Source organism: Petaurus breviceps, unplaced genomic scaffold (assembly GCF_028583685.1).
Source record: "Petaurus breviceps papuanus isolate PSGF00001 unplaced genomic scaffold, PetGlider_PUasm1.0 156, whole genome shotgun sequence".
NCBI lineage: Eukaryota > Metazoa > Chordata > Mammalia > Diprotodontia > Petauridae > Petaurus > Petaurus breviceps.
The window spans coordinates 1,925,759-1,938,437 of record NW_027185720.1 but is presented as its reverse complement, the minus strand read 5'-3'; the positions used below and the strand labels follow the sequence as shown (position 1 = coordinate 1,938,437).

At 38.6% G+C, this 12,679-nt stretch overlaps 1 protein-coding gene across 2 annotated transcripts in view; it reads right to left on the bottom strand.

Annotated features, from left to right (window-relative positions):
- Positions 1 to 12,679, bottom strand: part of TPH2 (tryptophan hydroxylase 2) — a 137,032-nt gene that overhangs the window by 109,422 nt on the left and 14,931 nt on the right. For both annotated transcript variants that reach the window (XM_069082169.1, XM_069082170.1), the window contains exon 5: positions 5,068 to 5,135. In XM_069082169.1, the coding sequence (XP_068938270.1) occupies positions 5,068 to 5,135 (68 nt within the window). The remainder of the gene's footprint in view (positions 1 to 5,067; positions 5,136 to 12,679) is intronic.

Here is a 12,679-nt window from a genome sequence, read left to right as displayed (position 1 = left end):
TAGACTCTTTCCAACATTTTTGCCCCCTTCTAACTCTCCTGCACTAATAATGATGGTGATAGCTGAAATTTACATAGTATTTTAAGGTATATAAAGCTTTTTCCATGGATTCTCTCCTTTAAGCCTCTCAATAACCTTATGTAGTTGTTATGAGTGTGTAGCACCAATGCAATATTCACAGCACCAACGATCACTATAAATATGCCTACAGAGTGCTCAATTGTTAACATATAACAGATTCTCCATTTAGAAGACAGAAGCAAAACATTTATTCAGACACCAGAAAACCGAATCACAAAAGCAGTAAGCCAATTCCATCATAGTAGCAAAGAAGTTAATAAGCCATAACAGCACAAAGAGCCACAGCATCCTTTAGCCTTCCCACAAACCAACATTTACTTACAAGCCTAAATGTCTCCCTCAGATGCGTCCTCTCCTCCCTCCAGTCTAGCTGCTCTGACTCCCAGTTTCCTGTGGGCTCTGCTCCACCCTTCAGCAAACTCCTCCCACCACAGGCTCCATGTGATTATATTCAGCCTATTAGGTGGCAGGGTATATCTTCAAGGCAGGGAAGATCTTCAAATTCCCTTAGGTTTATTAAGGGGCAGGGAAGATCTTCAAATTCCCATTACCATTGCAGGGTGCTATTATGCCTATTTTATAAATGAGGAAACAGGTTCCAGGAGATGAAATGACCTGTTTCAACTCCCATAACAACTAAGTGTCAATGGTAGGATCTGAATTTAGATTTCCCTGACTCCAAACCCAGCCATTTAACCATGTAAGACATGCCATTACCCCTTTAAAAGTTATTTACATCTCTATAAAGTAAAATCTCCCTATAGAGCACATGTCCCTGGCCTCATGGATTAGAAGACCCTGGGACCACAAGCTCCATACAACCTTAACTATGCCACAATTCCAGCCAGTATCAACAACAATAACAGCAATGACTTTGTAGGGAGAGGTAAGATAAGGATCCCTTTCTCTGTCCTTCCACTCACTCCCTGGATCCCTCTTTCCTCTTAATTGGTCCCTTCTACTAACTCACTGTACTCCCTTCATAAGAGGGAGCTTGGCCATGTCTTTCTCTCCCTTTCTCATCATTCCTATCCTACCACTGACCAACCAAGGAAGACTGGGAGAGCCAAATACAAAGTCAATTATACCACTCCAAAGTATTAAAGCTGTTCGTGCCTCATTCTCTCATAGTAGAATACATATGGATCCAGAAGACTCTGTTTTCAACCCCAGTTTTGCTACTTATCTATGTGACTTGGGCAAATCACTTTACATTTCGTTTATCTCTAAAATAAGGGAGTTGGACTAGGTGATATTCGAAATTTGTAAAATGCTATGCTTTTTTCTACTTCTACCCTAGGATCTACTTCATTAAAACTTGAATGACTTCCCCTTCTTAGTCCTCTGTATGATTTTAATTTACATAACTCAGTTTCCTCATCTATAAAAGGAGAGAATTGTATTACATGGCTCCTAAGTCCATTACAACTCTATGATTTCTTACACTTATACTATCATGCTATTTCCTTCCTGCTTCTAGACTTTACCAGGAAGGGAAGCAGGGAAGGGAATAAGCAATTATTTTGCTCCTAGTATGTCCCAGGCACTGTGCTAAGTGTTTTACAATTATTATTTCATTTGATCCTCATAATGATCCGATGAGATAAGTACTGTTATTATCCATTTTTCCAGTTGAGAAAACTGAAAAAGGCAGAGATGAAGTGACATGTCCAAGGTCACACAGCTAGTGAGCATCTGAAGCCAGATTTGAAATCAGTTCTTCCTGACTCTAAGCTCAGCTCTGTCTACTGTGCCAACACATGCCACATATATCTCATGAAACTTATGGTCTCATGCTATTTCCTTTCTGCTTCTAGGCTCTGCCAGAAAATAATGACCCCTTCTGTCATCTATGTATTTTCCTTTATGCATTTAAAAACATTATTCTGAGAAAGGGTCCATACCCTTCAGACTGTCTAAAGAGTTCATGTCACACACATCCTAGGCCCCAAACTACAATATTAACTTTCTTCCTGATCTTATTTCTTCCATTTGCCCATTGCATTCTTCAGAATTATCTCATATCTTTGAGAAAGGCCTCAAGAATCCCCAGGCTATTCATTGATCCTTTATCTATATTTATAGCATAGTCTAAACAACTTGTGGGGTCAACTGGACAGTTCTTCTTGTCCCAAAGCTGATTTTCACCTTAAGTAATACTAAGTTATCCTTAAAAGTCTTCAGGAAATTAGATTCTACAACCCAGATCTTTCCAAATCCTTAAAAATGCATTATCTTCTTCCTCTAAAGTCTGATTCTGATGACGCTAGATGGTGTGGAGGTAACTAGAATTCTCAAACGCTACGTCAAACGAAGCACAAACCAGATAAGTCTTACTAAGCTAGAAAAGCTTTGAGAATAAGTTCTGAAATGGACTGTTTATGCCCATCATCCAAGGACAAGGAAAGTTACCTTCAGAGATACTTATCACCATAAAGCTGACCACTGCTTAATGAATTCTTTTTGGCCACAGCAATTCATGAAGAGTCAGAGCTAAGGCAAGAAGGGGCTATGTTGGTGGAGGGAATTATCACACAGATTAAATCGGGATATTAAATCAGTATTCAAGACTGTAGTCTTTTTTTTGCTTTCTTTTTGGAGGGCAATTGGGGTTAAGTGACTTGCCCAAGGTCACACGGCTAGTTTTTTGTGTGTTTTTTTTTAAGTGTCTGAGGCCGAACTTGAACCCAGGTCCTCCTGACTCCAGGGCCGGTGCTCTATTCACTGCACCACATAGCCACCCCTATTCAAGACTGTAGTGTTTTCCCCATTGCCTCTTCATAGAATTTAATCCCATTGCTACATATTAAAACAAAGACTTTTTTGTTTACATGGCATCATTGTGGGCATTTGCTTCCCAATGAGTGTATCATTGTATATCATTTTGCTTATAAAGGTGTATGTACCAGGGCTGGGTCTTAACTTCTCTTTTACAAATTTCAACCAGGGAGATTGAAAGTGAAGGTAAGAGGAACCATGATGGAGAAAGAATATAGGGTGGCTAGAAAAATTAGATTATTGCTATGACTGAAAAAGTTCATCATCCAATGGCCAATTTTCACAAAATCATAGATAGACAACTGAATGGGACCTTAGAGGTCACTGAGACTAACCCTCAAATTCTATATATGAGAAAACTGAAGTTTAAAGAGATTAAGTGACTGGTCACACAGCTAGGAAGTATCAGAGGCAAGATTGGAATCAAAGTCTTACTGACTCAAAGTCCATTTCTCTATCCGTGATGAAGGTACCCTGGCTACAGTTGCTGGAATGAAGAATTCATGGAGGGCGAAAAGAGAAAAAGAAAGTGTTGGACAAATAGAAGTTGTTGATAGACAAAGGGCTGAGTTAAAACTCCTTTACCGTCTGTTCCAAATGGCAGGTATCTCGCATAGAGACAAGTGTTAGGTTCTCAACAGTAACAGAAACTTGTCTCTCCCATTTTGCCACATTGCTACATTCCTGTTTTGTATCCTAGAAAGAATGAATCTTCACTGTATGTATTACAGATTTAATTGGTTTCTATAACCAGATAATATAGGTCTTCATATGTCAGATTAGGGGGGAAAAGTGGTTTTTATCATGGTCTACACATATGCAGGTAAGTGCTCAATTTTTGTTTAAATTACAAAATAGATGATTTCCCTCTTCTATGATTTTTCAGGAAACCTCTCTAAAAGATCTGCACTAGTCATAATTAACACTTGTAACCTTACCACTGAGCAAGGTACATTGACTTCATCCCATGTCTAAGACTCCCCATTTAATGAAGAACAGTCTTACAGTAGATACATAATGGTTCGTTTTTCCACACATCCTTCAACTACCACCACCACTCTAAGCACTCAGGGATTTTTCCCTTTGCTTTAAGGGATTGGACATTTTGTTTTCTATTTTGTCTGTGGCACCTTTGCATCATCTTGGTGGGGGGGAGGGGGTTCCTACAACTTTCCTTTGGGATAGTGTAATGGAAATGTAAATTTTTAAGATCTTCCCTGCCCTAGGCTTAAGTGCACCTGGGGCCTGTGGTGGGAGGCTTGTTTCTCAGGAGATACTTTTTGATTGGGCAGTGGGTCAGGAGCGTTGTCACATTCTCTGACCCAGGAGAAGGCTATATAAATCCTGATGTGAGACTTTGTTTTGGGGCTCACTTTGAGAAGTGGTGTGTGATTTGGTCAGATGAGACTCTGGGAAGCCGTTGTTGGGAGCCCCCCCCCCCCGGCTTTGAAAAACCCAGATGTTGATGTTTCCCCTCTCTGGTAACTGTGATTTGGTATGGATGTAATGATTGCACAGTTTGGAAACCTGTCTGCTTGATCTGTTTCTCTGTCTGTCTTGATAATTCTGTCTGTATACTCTGAAGTTTGGGGTGCTGACCTTTTTCCCCTGAACTAGGTAAATGATATATGTTTGATTGATTAAAGTAAGCTTGTTAACCCATTTTGAGTTGCTTTCCTTTATCAAAGCAGATCTAAGAACCCGTGTTGGCAGCCACCCTGGGGACGCTGGGGTGCTTGCTGCTCCAGATAGTCAGGCCTTCCTTGGAAGGAAATAAAGGGGTGAGGAGAAAGAGAATGACTAAAACATCTATGCAAAAACAAAAGAAGGACCTATTTCCAGAGTTGCCTATTCAAACCCTACATTAAGTGCCAAGGGAGGGCAAGAAAGTGATGGAAAGTCATGCAGAGGCTTACAAAACACCTTACCTTAGAGGAACTAGGAACACAATATTGAATATGTAGCATCTGGCACTTGGCCCATAGCCCTCATTATTTTACAATTACTTCAGGATGGGAAGCATCAGTGTTGGCACTTAAAGTCTCCATGGCACTGGCTAGTATGTAAAGGCTCACTTATACTTCTAGAAAACTAAAAGCTAAGAGAAGCCAGTTCTCATTTAACACAGCATGGTGTGTGTATGTGTGTGTGTGTGTGTGTTTCTAAAAAGCAAGCAACAAAGCCACAAGAAAGAATATGGGTACTTACTATTTATAACTCATGGCCACATCTACGAAATACTTTCTTCTCTGTCGATAGACATTGTCCTTAAACCCCTTAAGAAAAGAAAGAGATTCATTTATTTAACAATGTACAAGAAAATTAGCTATAGGAAGACTAACAGGAAATAGTCAAAGTGTTACATAATGAGGGATCGATTCAAATTTCAACATTGTGTTTTGATGGGTACCATTGATTCAGAAAAGGAGAAATTGAACTTCTAGTAAAATCTCTGCAATTTGGACTCTGCTCATTTAGAAAACATGTTCAATCAATTTGAAGTTGACTTCTCTACAATCTATAAAGAATGATTTAACTGAGTAACCAATCATAATTCAGAAGGCTGATGATGCAACAGGCCTCCTGCCTCCTGGAAGAGAAGTGATTGATGGACTCCCAGAGGTGTCAGGCTAGAAGTATGCAGGACAAAGGCTGCCTCTAAGACCTCCCAGGGAAACTCAAACCAGATTAAAATGTAATTGGGACAGGTTTAACAAGATAAATAAAAATACAACATAGATAATGTTAACTTGTGGTTTTCTAAGTCAATATATGGCCCAGGGGGGGATTCATTTCTATTTCAGTTTGACACCACCATCCTAGGAGAGCAGTAGGAGACAGAGACAGATATTTTCAGACATGGCCAGTATGTTGAAATACATTGCTTGATTTACATATTTGTTACAAGTGCTTGGGGAAGGGAGTTAGTGAGCAGTGATTAATATGTAAAAAAAATCACCAGTAAAATATTTTAAATATACAGAAAAAGAAAAAAAGAATCTTAAAAGGGAAAATAAACAGGATGTCTTTGTTACTCTCGTATTAAATTTAGCACACTTTAAAGAATTACAACAAAAGTTCATAGTTTTATGTACAATTGTCTTCTTTGTTCTTTGTGAATTGAAATATTTATGTTTACTGATAAAGCTCACAATAAAAAGTACATTTAATTTTTTTTCAAGTAACTAAACTCAGCACATTAATGATGAAAACTATATTTCAAGAAAAGAAGAATGTTTATTTAAAAAGGAACTGTTTTCAAGAATCTTCTAAGCTTTGGAAGCTCGATTTACAAATAACTGATGTGCCTATTATAAACTATTTTTATCTCTTCATAAAATAGGTCCCTTCAAGACATCTTTGGGCAATCATTAGCTTCATTTCAGTTACTTTTGTGTGCTTGAAAGTAATGATTGTTATTTCTTTTTTAAAAGTAGTTTTAAGTCACTCATTTCCCTCCCAATTAGTCAAAATGGAGATTTTACTGTATTAAATAATCATTTCTATAGATTCCAAGTATAACTTATATCTTGCCTGTCTTTAAGTCTTACAGAATGTGAAAGCCTCATGCTTTCTGTCTCTTCCGTGGAAATGAGAGTTTCTGCTTTCATTAAATGTACTACTTCTGGAGTGTTTGCACATGTGGATCTTTTTAAAAAAATCAAAACTTAGGGAAGTCACCACCTGCACCTGGAGCGAGTTCTATTAAACTTCTGCAAGAAGAAACCACTGAGACAGGTCTCTCTCCTCTTTGTTATGGTCTCTCTGTTTTCCTTTTCTTTAGATGTTCTCAGTCACTTACAAAAAAAAAAAAAAAAGAATTGTTTCTTCAAGCCATGAGCAAAGTACAAGCAATTTTTTCCCTCTCCTCCATAACCCAGATACCTAGAGTGATATTGTGGAAGGCTCCATACAACCCTAAAAATGGAGTCAGAGTAAGGACTGCTGTTGTAAGTAATGTTATCTCCCTGGGAGTTTGAGCTAAGTGGAGGGAATAATTTCAAGAAGAAACAAGACAGTGGGAAGATGTCTACAAACCTAAATAGACTTGGGCTGATTCTGCTGTCAGACCTCACAAATTCACTAGAAAATGGCCAGTTGGTGTTGGTTAATTTGATTTTTAAAAAGAAAGAAGAAAACCAAATTACCAGTATGAAAAGGGTGAATTCATCACCAAAGAAGAGAAAATTAAAGCAATAATTAGGAGCTATTTTGTCCAACTGTATACCAATAAATTTGACAATCTAAGTAAATAGGATGAATATTTACAAAAATATAAATTGCCCAGATTAAAAGAAGGGGAAATTAGGGGCGACCAGGTGGCTCAGCGAGTAAGAACACCAGCCCCAGTGTCGGGATGACCTGGGGATCGAATCCCGGGCTCGGATACTTAGCAACACACCCAGAAATGACTGGCCATGTAACCTTGAGCAAGTTACTTAACCCCAATTGCTTTTTAAAAAAAAAGGAAGGGGAAATAAAATACTTAAATAACCCCAATTTAGAAAAAGAAATTAAACAAGCCATCAATGAACTCCCTAAGTAAAAATCTTCAGGGCCAGATGGATTCACAAGTGAATTGTACCAAACATTTAAAGAACGATTAATTTCAATACTGGATAAATTATTTGGAAAAATAGGCAAAGAAAGAGTCCTACCAAATTCCTTTTATGACACAAATATGGTGCTTATACCTAAACCAGGAAGAGTCAAAACAGAGAAAGAAAATTATAGGCCAATTTCCCTAATAATATTGATGCAAAATTTTTAAACAAAATATTTGCAAAGCAATTACAGCAATTTATCACCAGGATGATACACTATTACCAGGGATTATATTTATACCAGGAATTTATATCAGGATTTATACCAGGAAAACAGGACTGTTTCAATATTAGGAAAACTACCAGCATAATTGGCCATATGGAGTAACAAAACTAACAGAAATCATATGATTATCTCAACAGATGCAGAAAAACTTTTCTGTTTGATATACCCAAAGACTCTAGCTTCTGGGATAAAAACTCACTATTTGACAAAAAACTGATGGGAAAACTGGAAAATAGTATGGCAGAAACTAGGCATAGACCAACATCGCATAACCTATACCAAGATAAGGTCAAAATAAGGTTCATGTAAGGGATGATACCATCAACAAATCAGGAAAGCAAGGAATAGTTTATCTGTCATATATACAGAGAAGGGAAGAATTTAGGACCAAACAAGACATAGAGAACACTGTGAAATGCAAAAGAGATAGTTTTGAATACATTAAATTAAAAGGTTCTTGCACAAACAAACCAACACAACCAAGATTAGAAGGAGAGCAGAAAGATGGGAAACAATTTTTATAGCCAGTGTTTCTGACAAAGGCCTCATTTCTCAAACATGTACAGAACTGGATCTAATTTATAAGAATACACGTCATTCCCCAATTGATAAATGATCAAAGGATATAAGCAGGCAGTTTTCAGATGAAGAAATTAAAGCTATAAATAGTCATATAAAATGCTCTAAATCACTATTGATTAGAGAAATGCAAATTAAGACAACTCTTAAAGTAACACCTCACACCTATCAGATTGCCTAATATGACAGAAAAAGAAAATAAATGTTAGACAAGATGTCAGAAAATTGGAACACTAATGCATTGTTGGTGGAACTATAAACTGATCCAACCATTTCAGAGAGCACTTTGGAACTATGTCCAAAGGGCAACCAAACTGTGCATACCCTCTGATCCAGCAATAACACTACTAGGTCTGTATCCCAAAGGTATCATAAAAATGAGAAAAGGACTCACATGTACAAAAATATTTATAGCAGCTCTTTTTGTGGTGGCAAAGAATTGGAAACTGAGGGAATGCCCATCAATTGGAGAATGGCTGAAGAAGTTGTGATATATGAGTGTAATGGAATATTATTGTTCTATAAAAAATGATGAGCAGGCAGATTTCAGAAAAACCTGGAAAAATATATATGAACTAATGCTGAGTGAAGTAAGGAGAACCAGGAGTATATTGCACATAATAACAGCAACATTGTGCAATGATCAACTATGATAGACTTAGCTCTTCTCAGCAATACAATGATCCAAGACAATTCCAAAAGACTCATGATAGAAAATGCTATCCACATCCAGAGAAAGAACTAGGGAGTCTGAGTGTAGATCAAAACATACAATTTTCATTATTTTTTCTTTTTACCTTCTCATGGTTTTTCCCTTTTGTTCTGATTCTTCTTTCACAACATGACTGATGTGGAAATAAATTTAACATGATTGTACATGTATAACCTATATCATATTGCTTGCTGTCTTGGGGAAGGGAAATGAGAGGGAGGGAGAAAAAATTGGAACTCAAAATCTTACAAAAATGAATGTTGAAAACTATCTTTACATATAATTAGAAAAATCAAATACTATTAAGTGCAAAAGTTTAAAAAAAGGAATGAGCAGTTGGCCCTGGGAAATTGGTCAGTGAGGTCTGAAATCTTCATAAAATGAACTTGGTAGAAACTGGAGGAATATACACCCCATGGCATTCCTCTTTCAAGAAGGACATAACAGGGGCAGCCAGGTGGCGTAGTAAGTAAGAGCACCGGCTCCAGTGCCGGGATGACCTGGGGATCGAATCCGGGCTCCGACACTTAGCACCACACCCAGAAATAACTGGCCGTGTAACCTTGAGCAAGTTACTTAACCCTGATTGCTCATAAAAAAAGAAGGTCATAACAGTTGAAAGATAGTGTCTTCTTTACATGATCACCCCAATAATGTAAAGGCACACAAATGTGAAAGACATTGGAACTCTGATTAACACAGAGAGCAATCTTACCTTCAGAGGATTGGCAGTGAAAAATACGATGCTAGAGGTGTAGAACAACGAACACCTTGTCAGACAGACATAGGTAATGTATAAGTTTGCTTGTATAAGGTTTAACCTTTGTAACCAGGGAATGTTTATAGGGGTAGAGGTGGAAGTCATTGGGAAGAAACAGTATATTTTTTTTTTCAAAAAAGCATAAGGAAAATGAAAAATTCCTAAAGGTAGTACTTTGTAAAACCCAGAGAAACAATGCAAATAAAGGAAGCAATGAGTTAAGATTTGGAGATGCAAGATGAGAAATGTATTTTTGGACATGGTTGACATGGGAATTTGTTTTGCTTGGCTAGCCATATTTGTTATAAAGGTTTTGTTTTGTTGGAGACTTTTTTCTCCCAAAGTAGTAAGGGGGAGGGAAAATAAATATTTGTTCATCAGAATATTTTAATTTTTAAAAAATAATAAGCAGAGGTCTCCCTGTAGTAACAGGAGAGTCAGAAGCTGTGAGATTTTCAAAACTCATGGATAAAGTCATCTCAGAGAGTAAAACTGAGACCATCCTTTGGGCCCCCTGGATTTTTCAAAATGACGGATATCACAGCAAAAGAAACAGGCTCCTCTTCTTTCAGGCGTGACATTATCCTAATGGCATCCCACTCCTGTGAGTTTTCCAGAGAAATCTTGTGTACTCATTCAAAGCATGCACCTGCATCATCCCTGAGTAGCTGAAAGAATGAATGGCTACTATTCCTCATTAAGCAAGTGTGGCAATTATCGAGAGGCCTCCTGTTAAGTTCCACTATTCCAGACTGTCCTATGTGGCAACATGAGTTAGCTGAAAAGTGGAAAGAGAAGACATGGAGCAGATATCTGCATTCGCATTTAGAGACAGAGTATTCTTCGGCCATACAGCCTAAGCTGAGCTACAGTTAATAATGGTATGAGTGTTCTGCTGCTATCACTCCAAACAACACCCACAATGGACAGTGTCTACCTAGTACCCTCAACTGAACATTGACACTATTTATTAAATATTGGTTCAATTGTCGCTGCTGCTTGTCCTTCATTCTTTTTTTTTTTTGGAGGGGGGATGGCAATTAGGGTTAAGTGACTTGCCCAAGCTAGTTAAGTGTATCTGAGGCCGGGTTTGAACTCAGGTCCTTCTGACTTCAGGGTGGGTGCTCTCTTCCCTGGGGCACCTAGCTGCCCCATGTCCTTTGTTCTTGAAGAGGACCATGACACCAGGGAGATGATTCCATGACAGGCAAGTGAATTGGATTTAAGTGAGGGAGGGCTGTGCAAAATCACCAGTCTCACTTTCACCTCTGGAGCCTTCTGGGTCCAGTGGCCAGATATGGATCAAGACAACTAGAGATAATTCAGGATACAGTGGGGGACCTTGACCTTTTCAAGCTAAGGTCTTAAACACGTGTCAGTTTGACTGAGGCAGCACCCATTCAGTGACTAGGCTTATTAAGAAATGAGGCAAAGAATAGCCTCTTAAAAAAAATAGATTTGGGAGGGGAAGACCCTCAGGGTCTCTGGACAGAACAAAAACAATTATTATTTACATTCTTTCTAAGCCAATCAGGGCCCAAACCACTAAGTGGGGCTTGCCCTGGGACCTATTGTTGGCCAAGCAATGAGAGCTAGAGTGATTTGGGGTTAAGGCTGGTCTTTAAGAGAAAAAAACAAAACAAACAAAAAAAAAATCTGTTACAATGGTCTAGGAACCATAGAGTCAGTGAAAAGAACCCAGGAGTCAGAAAACCTGTTTTCAAATTCTAGCTCAGCTTCCTATCATCATAACCTTAGAATACTTCATCTCTCTAGGAGTCAGTTTCCTCATCTATAAATATGAAGGCATTGGACTAAATAATAATAATAGTTAACATTTCTACATTCCTTTAGAGTTTCCAAAGTGCCATATATATGATTATGTTATATATGTAAATATATGTTAATTATACATTTTATATTAATATATTAATAATGCATGTAATTAGATTACACATATAGCCTCATTTTATCTTTCTTTTTTTTGGAGGGGGGAAGGCAGGGCAATTGGGGTTAAGTGACTTGCCCAAGGTCACACAGCTAGTAAATGTTAAGTGTCTGAGGCTGCATTTGAATTCAGGTCCTACTGACTACAGGGCTGGTGCTCTATTCGCTGTGCCACCTAGCTGCCCCCATTTATCTTTCTAACAACCCTTGCAGGAAGGTGCAATCATTTTCCTCTTTTTATAAATGAAGAAATTAAGGCTAAGAGAGGTTGGATGACTTGTCCAGAATCATGTAACTAGTAAGTATCTGCAGGAGGATTTGAACTCAGATTTTCCTGACTAGAAGTCTAAAGTTCTGTATACAATGAGGCAGGAAGGTGGCACAATGGATAGAGGACTGGACATGGAGTCAGGAAGCCAGGAAGACTGCATTTCAAATCCACCCTCAGAGACTTGCTAGCTGTGAGACCCTGGGCAAGTCACTTAACTTTTGTCCAACTTAATTTCTGTTTCCTCATCTATAAAATAGAGATAATAAAAACACCTACCTCCCAGGGTTGTTGGGAAATTAAAATGAGATAATATGTGTAAAGCACTATAAAAATGTTAAGATGATGATGATGATGGTGGTGGTGATGATGGTGATGATGGTAATGGTGGTGATGGTGGTGATGCTCGTGGTGGTGGTAGTGGTGGTGGTGGTGGTGATGGTGGTAGTGATGGTGGTCATGGTGATGGTGGTCGTGGTAATAGTGGTGATGGTGGTGGGGGTGGTGATGGTGATGGGGGTGGGGGTGGTGATGGTGGTGATGGTAGTGATGCTGGTGGTGGTGGTGATGATGGTGGTGATGATGGTGGTGGTGATGGTGGTGATGGTCATGGTGGTGGTGATCATGATGGTGGTGGTGGTGATTGTGGTCATGGTGATGGTGGTGATGGTAGTGACGCTGGTGGTGGTGATGGTAGTGATGGTGGTGATGGTCATGGTGGTGA